Here is a 16,730-nt window from a genome sequence, read left to right as displayed (position 1 = left end):
GCATTTAATTGTTTTATAACGCTACTCTACCCATTGTAGGATGTTGCACACACACAGACAATGAAGCATGTAAGTGTGCAAATGATTGCAAGAAATGTAACATAAGACAATGAGGGTTATACAGTGACATTATAAGTTAAGAATCCATGTGGATGAAACACAAAGTCAGAATGTAAAACGTAATGTAGTGATTGGGGTTGTCTGTGCTTATAAAACTCTATCACTACCCAAAGGAACTTTTGTTTGCTAACTTCAAATAATACCAGACTGATAAAAAAGCAATGAGGATCTAACCCCTTGACTTTGCAGCTCCTCGATGATGTTTCATAACTCACAGTGCTATATTAGAATGAGTGCAACCTATGAACTGAAAATAACAAACTGATCTCTGCATCTAAGGCAGTAACCTACACAACAATCTCTTACAAAAGAAATCTATGATGAGCATCATACACAATGTGTGTTGCAGTGGGCACTGTGAGAAGTTGGCCCGATATGCAGTGCTCACTATTCTAGTGATCACTATGCATCGGTCCAAACGACCCTTATGGTGATTGGTTGTAAGTCAACCTTAGACCAGCTATCCTAGTAGCGTGGATACGAGCAGTCTTCGGGCTAAACTCTAGAGGGCGTGTTAAGCCAGCTGTTATACCATCACATACCCCTTGAACACCAAGTGAAAGGACACCACACAAGTGTTATGAAAATAAACAGTGTATTTATTAGAATCACAACAGCCCTGTACTCTTTATGAGGACAGGGTACTAAGCACAGAACAAAACTCTTAGGAAAATACTTCAAGTGCACAATCAATACAAGTGCCCGAGGGCACGGAAAGTTTAGTGGTCTCGGGCGGACCCGATAAGGCAAGTCGGAAGCGATAGGGACTCGGGACCCTTAACTAAGGAGGCTATGCGGGCACCGAAATGCCGAAGTTACCTAGCCCCAAGGGCTGCGGCTGCACAAGTCTTTACAGACGTCGGGAGTCTTCGCTGACGAGCCGGGAGCCGGAAGGAAGGAGTTGCTGGCCGGCGACCAGTGGAAATAGTTTGTAGAGATCCAAGCCTGGATCAGAGATGGATGACACCTGAAAGCAGAGGGGACCAAGTTCGTACTACTAGCCAGTAGTCAGAGGGTACCAGGAGGCCACCGGATGATCGTCACCTCGACTAGGTGAGTGGGCGACGCTAGGCCCTGCAGTCTCACAGACCAGGAGGCGTTGTCGGCGACCCGGATGGAGGTGCGAGCTGTCCCACGAAGGTTGATGCTGTCGGCTTCGCTGGGCCCAGGATTGGGGCAACAAGCCTTGGCAAATTTCAGGGCCACGTGGTGGGCCTAAAATGGCGTCTTGAGTGGACCAGGAGGGTCCGGGGTGCTCCTCTCTCAGAAGGGAGCAAAAGCCAGTCTGGAGCAACCAGACCAGCAGCGTTGGTTGTCGGGTGTCGTCAAGGAGGTCACAAGCCAGCGGCTAGTGATCAGACAACGTGCTGAACAGCAAAGAGCAGAAGGGCCCCACGCAGATCGTGGAGATGCTGGGAGGCTGCACTTCGGTGCTGGAGCTGCTCAGGGTCGGGGCTTCTCGGACCCCAGAGCACTCACCAGAGGATCCCTCGGTGGTCGTGCTGGTTAAGAAATCGTGCAGGTCTTGATGATGGCCGGTCCCTCGAGGTCTCGTCGCACCCACAGATCTCAGCTGAGCTGACGACGTGGGTAGAGGTCAGAGGTGCCAGGGAAGCCGGTTCTCGTCGAGCTGGGCAGTCGGATTCCTGAGGAAGGACTTGCAGCAAACCGCAGAGTTCTTAGATGGTGCCTGCGGATGCAGGGTGACTACTCCTTAGCCACAAGGGAGAAATCTTGAGAAGAGTCGAGAGTTCCTTTCGTAGAAAGTATTCTTGATTCAAAGATGATCTCATTTGGAAGGGTCCCCGCTCCTGCCTTTATCCTAAAGAAAGGGGTGGGTACGTGACTAGTCCTGCCCTAGGGGTGGGACCAGGAAGGGGGGTGGTTACACCCCTCTCCCATGCCGGACTTTCCCCAGGTCAGGGGCTGGGGCGCCCCTGGAACTGGTTCTAGCCGGCAGATGCGTAGTGAGCACCGGGGTGCCACTCCGCAGTCACCTTCTTGCAAAGCCCTGCCTACCCAGGATACACAAAACCCTGTCTGGGATGGTGCGAGCACCGCCCCGGACAGGAAACCCTTTGTCCAAGCTCTCCTCGCTGGAAGGACTCCCAGCAGCAGGAGGTCAGACTCGTGTCTGTGGTGGCAGCATCCATTTTGTGGAGCTGAGGCTTCAGTTAACTTTAACCGGAGTTCACAGTTACGTACATGTCGTGTCCCTCTAGAAGGGCGGAATGCTAACCTCGTTGCCAGCATTGGTGAGGGGTCAGCATCCCGATTCGTATGACACCTTACTCGACATGTCTTGATAACGCGATACCGAAGTTACCAATATGGTACGCGTTATCATGGAACAGCCATTGGGTCTTGGTTCCGCAAGCTGCAACCGGGCTCAGCTCGTGCCAGAGCCCAATTCACACGATTCCACGCACTCTGCCTTCAGGATTGTCAAGGCCTGCCATAGGAGTGGCTGATAGGAATTCGGGTGTCCATTTGAGGGTTAGATATAGGTATACTATATCTAAAGCAAAGGGCGAGTACGCCACGTTGCCCCAGCTGTCGCGCAGCCAGTTGTGTCAGATTTAGATGGCCATCCAGGGGTGGCATAATACATGCTTCAGCCTCTGGTAGGCCCTGGGTACACCGATGCCCTGAGTTACAGGGTCTGACAAGGTGGCCCAGTACCAATTGGAAATGTACCTAAGGTACATGGAATCCATTTTAGAGAGAGAGCAGTAGGCCTGGGGTCCTGATTGGCAGGGCCCCAGGTCAACTAAGTCGGAAAACCAGCAAAACACCAGGCAAAAAGTCGGGGGTAACCATAGTCCGGTATCTACCTTCCTACACAACCCCCCCCCCCAAACGAAAGGAGATAAGGCTATCCTTGACCAGGTAAGCCTATATTGCCTGAGTGGCCATATGAGGTGGTACATGCACTGACATGGTTACCCCCTGTATAATGGTCCACTAAGCAACCCCTCACCCTAAGGGTATCTGAGGGTCTCCACCATAGGGAATCACTACCTGTGGTGTGCTTTGGCAAAATAAGAGGCTGGTGGGGGAATGGAGTACTGAAGTGAGACTCCACTACTGTTGGGCTCAACTTCCTCCAATCACAATCCACCATATGTGCCCTTCTTTCCAGTACTGAGTTGCTATGAGCTCTCAGGGTCAACCTCTGGCTACCTAAAGCTGGAGGCTGAGTCCCTCTATTTGGCTTACTGGAGGGACAGGTCAGGTTTGGGGTTTTTAGGCCCCAGGTTTGGCTGTGCCCAGCAGTGTCCAGCTGTGGGAGTTCCCTAACTAAGTTTAAGGGGGATCCCTCAGGAGTGTGTTTTATTTTCACTTGGCTAGGACTACTAGCTTCAGTGATCCTAATCTGCTGATTGGGAAATTCTTTTGGACAGGGGGCCCTTTGGGGTCCACCACTGGCCTCCCTGACCTCTACAGCCCTGGGCTGACTGAGGCAGGGTAGAGAGGGGCAGGTTACCTGCTCCAGACTGGGTCCCACCTGGGAAGGTTCCACTGTCATCAGGGGCTCTGCCAGGCTAGGCCTGACTACCTCTGGGGCAGTTCCTTCACCAGGGGTAGAGTCAGTTCCCTGAGGAGGCTGGCTCTCACCTAGTGTCTGGGAGGGGGAAGACTTTTCTTCCTCCTCAATGCTCTCGGTTTGAGTGGAGTGATCCATTGTTTCAGGCTTCACAACACTATTATCGGTCTGAGTTTGAGCTGTGGCCATCACAACTCCACCAACCTTTTCAGGAAGGGACTCAGTTTGGGTTTGGGCTGTGAGCATCACAGCCTTGCCAACCTGTTCAGGAAAGGCATCTTTCTGGGATAGGGCTGTGACTGGCCCAGCCCTCCTGACCTGTTCAGGGAGGACTTCTGGGACTGGGGCTGTGGCTATCACTGCCCCACTACCCTTACCATAGAGGTTTACCATTTTAAAATGGGTTTCTTGCTCTACCTCAGCCCAGGCTGAGGTCTCTAAATCATTCCCCAGTAGGCAATCTACAGGCAAGTTTGGTGACACTGCCACTCTCTTGTGACCAGTGACACCTCCCCAGCTGAGATTTACCACTGCTATGGGATGATCTCTCTGCACTCCATCAATGTTCACTACCTGGTATGTGGCACCAGGCATCAGTTGCCTTGAGGGGACTAGGCTCTCAGCCACCATGGTGATGCTAGCCCCTGTGTCTCTGTAGGCCTCAACTTTTGAACCATTGATGAGGGGCTCCTGTCTGTACCTGCCCAAAGTGTTGGGACAGGTTGTGAAGTTGGCAAACCCCATGCCAGTCTCACAGACAAGAGTATCTACGTCAGGGGACCTGGTTAGGCCAGAGTCCCCAGGCACTCCCAAAGAAAATGCACCCAGATTCTTGGGGGCACTCCCACCACCTGGGGGATTACTACTAGTAGTAACAGGAGGCTGGGAAGCTTTATTTGGGGATATGTTCTCCTTATTGTTGTTGGCCTTGGGACAACTGCTGTCAGTTTTGTAATGGCCCACCTGTTTGCAGGTGTGACAATAAGGTTTCTTTTGGGTTTTGGGAGAAGTTGGGGACCCACCCTTTTCAGAGGAATTTTGGGGCCTTGTGGTCTGATCAGAAGATTTATTCCCACCCTTCTCTTGAGGCTTGGTTGATTCCTTCTTTTGGTCACCACCCTGGTTCTTCGGCCTGACCCTGGTTCTGACCCATTTGTCTGCCCTCTTACCCAATTCTTGTGGAGAGGTCAGATCAGAGTCTACCAGGTGTTGGTGTAATAACTGGTTCTGACAATTACTTAAGATTTGCTCTCTCATAATTAGATTATACAATCCTTTAAAATCAGTAACCTTACTTCCCAGTAGCCAGCCTTCAAAAACCTTAGTGGCATAATCAACAAAGTCAGACCAGTCCTGAGACTGAGTTTTCTGGGTATCCCTGAACAGCAACCTGTACTGCTCAGTGGTTAGGCCGAGCCCATCAATCAGTGTGTTCTTCAGGACCTGGTAATCGTTAGCGTCCTCAGCTCTAGTAGTGAGGAGCTTATCTCTACCTTTACCTTCAAAGGAGAGCCACAAGATAGCTGCCCACTGACTCTGGGGGACACACTGTACAGTGCAGGCCCTCTCCAAAGCAGTAATCCATTTGTGGATATCATCCCCTTGCTTAAAGGGGGGCACTATCTTACTCAGGTGTCTAGTGTCTAAACTCCTGTTTTCCCGTGGGGGAATGCTGCCACCAGTGGGGTTTGTCCCACTCAATTCTTGCTCTCTAGCAAAGGCGAGTCTCTCTTTGGCCAGGGCAAGTTCTTCCCTTTCAATCCTCAGATTGACTTCCCGCACTTTAGCTTCGTACACTCTCCTCTGAGGGGATGTCATCCCTCTTTGAGAAGAGCCTCGAGAGCCATTGGTTCGAACGGATCTGTTAGAGCCTCTCGATAGAGACCTAACTCGTCCATTCCCAATGTTAAGCTGGCCGGAGAGGGGCCCCAGGGGTCTCCTAGTACCACTCTCGTGCCTGCTTAAGTTGTCCCTAGTTAGCTGGCTAACCACTACTGGACCTTTGTCTGCCTCGTCCCCAGATGTCTCTAGATCCTCATCCTCCTCTTCACCTTCTGCGGAGAGGTGGATAAGGTCAGGGTCACCTGAGGTTCCCTCGAGGGGGGGCATATTCCCTTCTGGATGAGAAGGGTCCGTGTTACCGGCCCTCCTAGCATCATAAGTCTCTAAGAGACCAATCAGAAACGGAATGGTAGGGTTTGCACCCTGTTTTAGCTTCCGAGATGTACAGATTTGTCGCATCTCTTGGAAGCTAAGTGCAGCATATCTGGAAGTGACCTGTGGAAGGTCGACTGACACAAGGGGAGACTCAGAGTTTACTCCTTTGTCTGACATGCTGCTTCTAGTGTGGTGTAAGTGATGCACCTACCTACACTATATGTTTACCTACTGATCCCTTGCTAAGAGTTGTAGCCAAGGTGTGCTAAGCCTTGAGGAGCTACAACAGCTGGTTCAGTAGAACTCAGAGTATTCTAAGCTAAGTTATATGTACCTGGAGTACTTATGCGATCTTTCACAAGATATTCTTAGGATACGCGTGGTAAAACAACAGCAAGCTCAAATCCCACCGCTGCCACCAATATGAGAAGTTGGCCCGATATGCAGTGCTCACTATTCTAGTGATCACTATGCATCGGTCCAAACGACCCTTATGGTGATTGGTTGTAAGTCAATCTTAGACCAGCTATCCTAGTAGCGTGGATACGAGCAGTCTTCGGGCTAAACTCTAGAGGGCGTGTTAAGCCAGCTGTTATACCATCACATACCCCTTGAACACCAAGTGAAAGGACACCACACAAGTGTTATGAAAATAAACAGTGTATTTATTAGAATCACAACAGCCCTGTACTCTTTATGAGGACAGGGTACTAAGCACAGAACAAAACTCTTAGGAAAATACTTCAAGTGCACAATCAATACAAGTGCCCGAGGGCACGGAAAGTTTAGTGGTCTCGGGCGGACCCGATAAGGCAAGTCGGAAGCGATAGGGACTCGGGACCCTTAACTAAGGAGGCTATGCGGGCACCGAAATGCCGAAGTTACCTAGCCCCAAGGGCTGCGGCTGCACAAGTCTTTACAGACGTCGGGAGTCTTCGCTGACGAGCCGGGAGCCGGAAGGAAGGAGTTGCTGGCCGGCGACCAGTGGAAATAGTTCGTAGAGATCCAAGCCTGGATCAGAGATGGATGACACCTGAAAGCAGAGGGGACCAAGTTCGTACTACTAGCCAGTAGTCAGAGGGAACCAGGGGGGCACCGGATGATCGTCACCTCGACTAGGTGAGTGGGCGACGCTAGACCCTGCAGTCTCACGGACCAGGAGGCGTTGTCGGCGACCCGGATGGAGGTGCGAGCTGTCCCACGAAGGTTGATGCTGTCGGGGTCGCTGGGCCCAGGATTGGGGCAACAAGCCTTGGCAAATTTCAGGGCCACGTGGTGGGCCTAAAATGGCGTCTTGAGTGGACCAGGAGGGTCCGGGGTGCTCCTCTCTCAGAAGGGAGCAAAAGCCAGTCTGGAGCAACCAGACCAGCAGCGTTGGTTGTCGGGTGTCGTCAAGGAGGTCACAAGCCAGCGGCTAGTGATCAGACAACGTGCTGAACAGCAAAGAGCAGAAGGGCCCCACACAGATCGTGGAGATGCTGGGAGGCTGCACTTCGGTGCTGGAGCTGCTCAGGGTCGGGGCTTCTCGGACCCCAGAGCACTCACCAGAGGATCCCTCGGTGGTCGTGCTGGTTAAGAAATCGTGCAGGTCTTGATGATGGCCGGTCCCTCGAGGTCTCGTCGCACCCACAGATCTCAGCTGAGCTGACGACGTGGGTAGAGGTCAGAGGTGCCAGGGAAGCCGGTTCTCGTCGAGCTGGGCAGTCGGATTCCTGAGGAAGGACTTGCAGCAAACCGCAGAGTTCTTAGATGTTGCCTGCGGATGCAGGGTGACTACTCCTTAGCCACAAGGGAGAAATCTTGAGAAGAGTCGAGAGTTCCTTTCGTAGAAAGTATTCTTGATTCAAAGATGATCTCATTTGGAAGGGTCCCCGCTCCTGCCTTTATCCTAAAGAAAGGGGTGGGCACGTGACTAGTCCTGCCCTAGGGGTGGGACCAGGAAGGGGGGTGGTTACACCCCTCTCCCATGCCGGACTTTCCCCAGGTCAGGGGCTGGGGCGCCCCCTGGAACTGGTTCTAGCCGGCAGATGCGTAGTGAGCACCGGGGTGCCACTCCGCAGTCACCTTCTTGCAAAGCCCTGCCTACCCAGGATACACAAAACCCTGTCTGGGATGGTGCGAGCACCGCCCCGGACAGGAAACCCTTTGTCCAAGCTCTCCTCGCTGGAAGGACTCCCAGCAGCAGGAGGTCAGACTCGTGTCTGTGGTGGCAGCATCCATTTTGTGGAGCTGAGGCTTCAGTTAACTTTAACCGGGGTTCACAGTTACGTACATGTCGTGTCCCTCTAGAAGGGCGGAATGCTAACCTCGTCGCCAGCATTGGTGAGGGGTCAGCATCCCGATTCGTATGACACCTTACTCGACATGTCTTGATAACGCAATACCGAAGTTACCAATATGGTACGCGTTATCATGGAACAGCCATTGGGTCTTGGTTCCGCAAGCTGCAACCGGGCTCGGCTCGTGCCAGAGCCCAATTCACACGATTCCACGCACTCTGCCTTCAGGATTGTCAAGGCCTGCCATAGGAGTGGCTGATAGGAATTCGGGTGTCCATTTGAGGGTTAGATATAGGTATACTATATCTAAAGCAAAGGGCGAGTACGCCACGTTGCCCCAGCTGTCGCGCAGCCAGTTGTGTCAGATTTAGATGGCCATCCAGGGGTGGCATAATACATGCTTCAGCCTCTGGTAGGCCCTGGGTACACCGATGCCCTGAGTTACAGGGTCTGACAAGGTGGCCCAGTACCAATTGGAAATGTACCTAAGGTACATGGAATCCATTTTAGAGAGAGAGCAGTAGGCCTGGGGTCCTGATTGGCAGGGCCCCAGTTCAACTAAGTCGGAAAACCAGCAAAACACCAGGCAAAAAGTCGGGGGTAACCATAGTCAGGTATCTACCTTCCTACAGGCACATTAATCCTCTAAGGTAATTTATTACTCAACACTGTGACTAGACAAAATACAGATCTCTCCAGCAGGATTATCCTCTGAAATTTGCTGGGCACACAAAATATTTTGGAGTAGATCCCTTCTTCACTAATAAGATATTTTAAAATGCAGCCTCTTTGTGACCAATTAATTCAGCCAGAACCGATTTACTGGCACATTTGTCAAACTGCTTTTCTTGACTCTGCCCCTCTTGACGCGGCCCCTTCCGCTGCCACACCTTGGCACCCCAATTTACTGGTTCCCGAGTAATATTTTCCAATAAAAAAACTGCATTCCCTGTAAACCTTGTTATATGAAAAATAAACTCACAGTGTATGGTGGTAATGCCTTCAGAGTTTGAATAAGAACAAGATGTTCATTGGAAGTGAGTCTCGTAGAGGAGGGAAACACTTCAAACTTATTTCGCATATCTGTTTTTACAAAGCACTGCATAATTCCAGTGCCTAATTTAAACCGGTGGTTCCGGTGGTCAGCAACGGCACCTAATTCTCAACGCCGCACTTATGAAAATGTGCCACATGGTGGAGCTGCTCATATTATTAAGAGATGAGCTGAACAACAGTTGTTTATAATAAATACAATACACATTAAACGTAACTAATACCTACCTCACTAGCCATTTCCTTCCCCTTGGGAACCTGGAATAATCTTATCTGTCGCACTTGCAGGCGAGGGAGATAGTTAGTAGTTTTTTTGGTACCATCATTGCCAGCAATGACAGGGGCAGTGGGTGGTAAAAGCTGCAGAAATCTCCTAGTCAGCGCCCTGGCATTTATTATTTCACAAATTAAGCACTGCGTAATTCTGTGGCATGAGAAGCGTGTGTGCCTCGGTTACGCCTATAAACAGTGTATTTTGCATTCAATAAATTCTGTCACCCTTAATTGTTACCATTTTGATATGTCCCCTTGCATATATGTTTGGTCAGTCTTGTCGAGTATAGCAGGGGCGAATTACTGCCACGAGTGACCTATAGATGTGTTCCGTTTTTTCTCTTTCATGTATGTAGGTGCGGTGGTCTGGACACACCTGCTTCTGATTGGGATATCAGTTGCTATCACAGACACAACAGTAGAAAATATCATGAAAAAGGCAGCAAAACAACATCCGCAAAACAACATCCGCATTTGTGCCACCTAATAATTCAGCCTGGGGTGGCTACTAAGACAGACGTTTCTTAGTAGCCACCCCCAGGCTGTGGAACTCTCTTCCTTTGCCCATCAAAACCAGTCCCACCCTTACCATCTTCCGTAAACTCTTGAAAACCTGGTTTTTCAATCAATGAGTCATCTGGTAGTTATCCGTCCTAGGCAGTCCGATATGCGCCGAGACACCCTCGGGTAGTTGCGCGCAATAAAAATCTCAAAAACATAAACATAAAGAGTACCTCTAGGTTTGTACGATTTCACTGCAAAACAAGCCTCGTGAAGCATTTTACTAACCTGTGGTGATATTGAAAGTCCTCCGAGAGGGTCCCCTTCCAGTATATCAGTCCCCGCATTGTAAACAATGATGTCTGGTTTCATTTCATTTAATGCACCTTCCATTTGTGTATTCACTTTGTGGAGGTATTCTTCGTCTTCTGTACCCCAGTCTAACTCAATCTTTCGCTTTATCGCCCCTGGAAATAATTTAAGAAGCTCTGTTTAAATAAGTCTGCAAGACAGCGTAAAACGTCATAAGTTTAAAAGAAGAGTTCCTCTTAGGACAGCAATGAATGGCAAAGCTAAGCAAGTCAACGTGGTTGCTTCTAATTCTACAGAAGCCGAATAAATACACAAATACACAAACATTTAGGGCCTTATTATGAGTTTGGCGGTCCGATGGACCGCAAAACTCATGGAGGCAGTGCAGCTCCACCGCCGAAGGGGTCCGATCACCCTATTACAAGTAAGATGGTGGGATCGCCATAGGACCACTTCTGCCACCATGGATTTGCAATCTCTGGCGTTCTTGCAGCTGTATTGAGGCTGCAATATGCTTGGTAGGGTCACTGCAGCCCTGCCAAGAATATTTGGAGTTTCCTCCCTCCTCACTTTTCACGGCGGTGAGCCTGCCATGAAAAGTTTGGCGGTGAGGAAACAAAGGGGAGCCTACAGGGCCCCCTTGAACCTCTGGACTTGGGGATACATGGAGAAGACACATGGTGTGCCCGTATGTGTGCATGCACCCCCAGTTCCTGCAGGGCATGGACTGTCAAATTTTCTATGGTATTCCCATTGCAGTGTCTTTTTAATAGGCACTGCAGTGAGACAGTCAAAGAATCTCCCGCCAATGACGAAAAACATTAATATCTGGTGGGCAGTGTTCACACAGGTTTGGCGGTCTGGGAGTGGGGTGGTCCCATTCCACACCGCCAGACTCATAATAACTGCCCATTGAGTAGGACACTCCCCTGGTGTACGCTCATAAAAGCTCATGAACAAACATAACTTCTCATTACCTATTTGCCTCTTCCTCTTCACAGTCCTTTCACTCTGACGTACACTAAGCAGTCGTGGTGGAAACATTTTCAGAATGGGTGTGCTGCCATCTATGTTACATCCATGAAGTCATACGGATTGTGAAAAAGTGTCACACATTGAACAAGTGTTGCACATGTATTCAGCCCCAGAGTCTTAAGGATGTATTATGTAGCTCGTGGTGAATTTTAGAAAACACTATCAGAAATATTTAATGCATGGTGTGGTAGTGTACTGTCATTTACAGACAGCACCCGTACCTTTTAAATGGCCTCTAAATTTGCACAGATGTACAATTTTACTGCTAAAGTGACACAGCACACAAACCATAATGTGTGGAAATCAAGTTTCAGGGAATATTTATCATCTGCGCATCACAAAGTAAAGTGTCTTGCTGTATTTTGATCCTATTGAACTATTTATTTGCATCATATTTTAGAATGACAAAATGTTTACTTTCCTATCTGCGGATATATTTTTAAATATTTGTACAGTTTATTTACAGGTATTCAAATGCTGTTGCGTATCAGAAATAAATTACATCATATAACCCTTTCCTTTCACACTCCACACAAGGCAGCAAGATTGTCACATAGTTTACATTACAAAATCCTTCAACTTTGCAGTCAGAGAAAGAAAAGTAAATATCATTCTCCAAGTTAAATGAACAAGCAGCAATTTATTAGAAGACAGAGTCTGACATGTGGCCTCTGTCTTTGAAGCACTGCGAATGGGACACGACAAAAACAAATTTAAAACGAATATTCACTTGTTATTCACCACCTGAGCTCCAGCTTGTTTTTTGGGGGGGGTGCTGCAGCACCCTTAGCACCCCTACTTCCAGCGCCAATGTACCAAGGAGAAGCATACGAAAAAGAAAGTTAAACTACAGTGCTCTATTTTTTAATTATTAGACCCAAAGGTATTGTCCTGACGAGGTTTTTTCACTTTCAGCGTAACACGAGAATTATAACAACGCTTGCACCGGGAGACATCCATTACAATGCAGGCATCCCATCCCATGACCTGTATTTGTCTTTGCCTGGAAGCATGACGATTCGCTGTATTCAGTGTTTTGAGAAATTGGGTTTCTGGTTGGCAGAGGTATGCACCCTGTCCAAGCAGGAACCACAGTCAAGGTAAGTCACAACACACCCTAAACTATCCGGTGCTCAACCTCTGGTTGCTTGGAACAGAGAAGTCAGGCTTAACTTAAGAGGCAATGTGTAAAGTATTTGTGCAACACTTCAAACAGTAACACAGTGAAAACCACAAAAAGACTCCACACCAGGTTACAAAAAAAAAGAATACTTTTATCAAGAAATGAAGACCAAAAGGAATAAAAATCCAACAAATAAAGTCGAGATATGAATAAATGTAAAATAGCGCTTAAATGGGATATCTGGTTGCTCCCGACAGGGGCAATGTCAAATGTTCAGGTCGACCACAATGGAGCCCAGGCCAGATACAGAGAGCCACTTGGGCCACTGAACTAAATAAAGTACCTTGATCCAAAATGCCCTGTGGTCGACCAAGATGCGAGGCGCACCGAAGCAATGGATTAGTGTTGAGTCACCCAGTGGTTGAGATGCATCGATTTTCTCCATGCAGCTGCAGCGGTGTCAGTTCCGAGTGCAATGCTGTGGTTTCAAATGCGATGCGCGGCTGCTGCCCCTGCAGTAGGTGATGCATTGATTCCGAAGGCGTTGCGCTGGTCCCGAAGGTGATGCACCGAGTCCGCTTCACGCAATAACGAGGGTGCTCTGGTTCCGACTTATACAAAGGTGAAGATGCACTAGTTTTGATGAGGATTCGTGCATTCTGCTTGAGGCTGCAATTTATACCTATTTCCAAGGGCCAAAGACTGGGTTGGCACCACTTGGCAGGGCAAGATTTGCAGCAGGCAAAATCCAGGTGCTGTAGCAGGATAATTTGAAGTCTTTGAGATCTCTGAGAGTTAGAACAAGAAGCAAGCCAGCCCTTGGAGTCACTCTGGGTTCAAGTGATGCAGGTCCAGTCCTTCTCACCCAGGTAGGAGAACAGCAGGCAGCAGAGTCCAGCAAAGAAGCAGTCCAGCAGAGTGGCAGTCCTTTCAGCAGGACAGCAGTTCTTCTTTCTGGCACAGTCTTCACAGGTCCAATAGTGTGTTAAAGTCATTGTGTCAGGAGTCCAGTACTTACACCCAGCTGTGCCTTTGAATTGGGAGAGACTCCAAAGAAAGCTTTGAAGTGCACATATGTCCTCCGTTCCTGCCCTTGTTCCAGACTCACTACAGGGGGTATGAAGCCCTTTGTGTGTGGACAGGACAGGGCCTATTCATGTGTAAGTGTGAGGCTGCACCCAGATCCTTCCTCCCATATCCCAAGAAGGCCCCGCAACACACACCTAAGCTCCCTTTCAGAGTGGCTGTCTAGAGGGAATACATAAAGCCCCGCTGTCATCCAACCCACACTGAACAGAGATTGGCAGCAGGCACAAAATGGCTAAAGTAAGTAAAGCCAACTTTCAAAAAGCAAAAAGAACAGATGACGAACGGAATGCTGAACCAATCAAACATTCACCTCCAGACACAGATCTGGGTTAAATCCAACAGTTCTTTGCACGCCGCACCATTTCAGTTTACAACAAGCCATATGCAAATCAGTCTTGACACTGCTCCCCATGGAAACGGTCAAGTCCGAACTGCCAGGCCAGGTCCTCCGTTGGCCAGAAACAAGCTTCCTGGGAACGCTTTCGGTGTATCACCACTCATCAGCCAGGCGAGCTTGAATCTGGTGGAGTAAGAAGCATGGGACTCATCTCTGGCCATACCCTTCCCACTTAGGGCAACAAATGCAATAGGAACAGATGATGGACAGAATGCTGAAAAAAATCAAACAAGCACCCCATGTCACACATCTGGGTTAAATCCATCATTGTTTTGCACGCCACGCCATTCCAATTTAGACTCAGCAATTTGCAAATCAGTCATAACCCTGTTCTCCATGGCAACAGGCCAGCCTGAATTGCCAGGCCAGGGTCTCCATGGACCAGAAACAAGCATCTATCTTTTTTTGCACGCCACACCATTCAAGTTTAGACCTAGCCATATGCAAATCAGTCTTGACCCTGCTCCCCATGGGAACAGTCAGCCCAAACTGCCAGGCAAGGTCCTCCCTGTACCAGAAACAAGCATCCTGTGACCGGTTTTGGGGTATTACTCATCAGCAAGGCTAGAGTGAATCTGGTGGCTGGACTGTTTCCATGAGGAGCAGGATCAAGACTGATTTTCTATATGGCTGAGTCTCAACTGGGGTGGCATGGTGAGAAAAAACAATGGATTTAACCCTGATCTCTTGACTGGGGGTGAAGATTTTTATTTGTTCCATATTCTGTCCATCATTTGTGTGTCTTTTGCTTTCTCGACCCAAGTGCACCAGGTATGCCCAGACGTGGGTCCGGGGCTCACTGTGCCACTGGATTCAAGGTAGCCTGACTGATGAGGGGAAATACCCCGAAACCGGTCCCAGGATGCTTGTTTCTGGTCCAGGGAGGACCTGGCTTGGCAGTTCGGGCTTGTCTGATCCAATGAGGAGGTGGGTCAAGACTGATTTGCATATGACTTGGTTTAAACTGGGGTGGCATGGTGAGCAAAAGAACAATGGACTTAACCCAGATCTCTTGACTAGGGGTGAATGTCTGATTTATTCTGTATTAAGTCCATCAATTGTGTGTCTTTTGCTTTCTCGTCCTAAGGGTGCGCCCTGACGTGGGTTCTAAGGTGGGTTCCAGGCTCACTGTGCCACCGGATTCAAGCTAGCCTGGCTTACATGGGGTGATATCCCAAAATCATCCCAGGATGCTTGTTTCTGGGCCAGAGATGACCTCGCTTGGCATTTCCTACTGGACTGTTCCCATGAGGAGCAGGGTCAATACTGATTTGTATATGGCTCGATCTAAATTGAGTGGCATAGTGAGCAAAAGAACAATGGATTTAACGCACATCTCTTTACTGGGGGTGATTGTTTGATTTGTTCCGCATTCCGTCCATCAGTTATGTGTCTTTTGCTTTCTCGTCTTAAGTGTGCCGGGAATGCCCAGCCATGGGACCCGGGCTCACTGTGCCACTGAATTCAAGCAAGCCTGGCTGATGAGGGGTGACACACTGCAAATGGTCCCAGGATGCTTGTTTCTGGGTCAGGGTGGATCTGGCTTGGCAGTTCGGGCCGGACAGTTCCCATGAAGAGCAAGGTCAAGACTGATTTGCATATGCCTGGGTCTAAACTGGGGTGGCATGGTGAGCAAAAGAACTATGGATTTAACCCAGATCTCTTGACTGGGTGTGAATGTTTGATTTGTTCTGTATTCCGTCCATCATTTGTGTGTCTTTAACTTTCTAAAAGTGGCCTTTGCCTGTCATGATTCTGTCATGTCAAGCAAACAAACACCAAATCAGGTGAAAAGGTTGAGGAATATCCAAAACCTATTTATTTTCTTCAGAACATATTTTACTTACTCTTATTTGTATTTAAACGTCTTGTTCCAGGTCTCCCTCTCCACAGTACCCTCCCATATTCCCTTCCCCCATCTAGCCACCTTGATACTCTGGGCAATACAGCCTGAGTCAGAGGTGCTGGAAGGTGGGCTTCTTGAGGGTACTGCTCCTGAGAACCCCATACGATATTACATTTCTGACATTTGTCAAACTGTAATTTAAAATCCAACTTCATCATAAGTTGTGATTTATATTGTTAGTCCAGTGACATCAAACTTGAAAAGTCTATCTCTTCACAATTGAGAATTTCACTTAAAAGATGTAAAACAGTAAACCCAATGTTATCCTTTGGGAGAGATAGGCTGTGCAGTAGTGAAAATCAAAATTGGGAGTTTTTCACTACCAAGACATGTAAAACTTAAAATGTACACTTCCAGCCTTTTAAATGCATTGCACCTTGCCCTGTGGATTAGACAGGGCCTACCTTAGGGGTGACGTAAATGTATAAAAAGGGAAGGTTTAGGCCTGGCAAGAGGGTTACCTTACCAAGTCCAAGTGGCAGTGTAAAACTGCACATAAAGGCTCTGAAATGGCAGGCCCGACCCATGGTTAGAGGGCTACTTAAGTGGGTGGCACAATGAATGCTGCAAGCCCACTAGTAGCATTTGATTTACAGGTCCAAGGCACAGGTAGTGAACTTTACTAGGGACTTATAATTACATTAAATATACCAATTGGGGTTAAGTCAATATTACCACGTTTAGGGGAGACAGCACAAGCACTTTAGCACTGCTCAGCAGAGGTAAAGTGCTCAGAGTCCTAAAGCCAGAAAAATAGAGGTAAAAAAAGTTGGGGGAACAGGCAAAAAGTTGGGGTGAGACCACCCTAAAGCTGTCAGGTCTAACAAGTGTTTTAGCCCTTCCACTGAAAATGAGTGCAAGTAATAACATATTATATGCTTTAGGCTTTTTTAGCATCTTGGGTACCCTTTAGAGGGTTTGTGATACATGTTTTATGA

General features: G+C 48.6%; 1 protein-coding gene across 2 annotated transcripts in view; it reads right to left on the bottom strand.

Annotated features, from left to right (window-relative positions):
• The window catches only part of HDAC11 (histone deacetylase 11), a 274,240-nt gene that overhangs the window by 38,038 nt on the left and 219,472 nt on the right, over positions 1-16,730 (bottom strand). For both annotated transcript variants that reach the window (XM_086939011.1, XM_086939010.1), the window contains exon 9: positions 10,219-10,397. In XM_086939011.1, coding sequence (XP_086795137.1) covers positions 10,219-10,397 — 179 coding nt within the window. The remainder of the gene's footprint in view (positions 1-10,218; positions 10,398-16,730) is intronic.

This window comes from Lissotriton vulgaris, chromosome 9 (assembly GCF_964263255.1).
Source record: "Lissotriton vulgaris chromosome 9, aLisVul1.2, whole genome shotgun sequence".
Taxonomy (NCBI): domain Eukaryota; kingdom Metazoa; phylum Chordata; class Amphibia; order Caudata; family Salamandridae; genus Lissotriton; species Lissotriton vulgaris.
The sequence above is the reverse complement of the archived record's forward strand: the minus strand, read 5'-3'. Positions and strand labels throughout refer to the sequence as shown.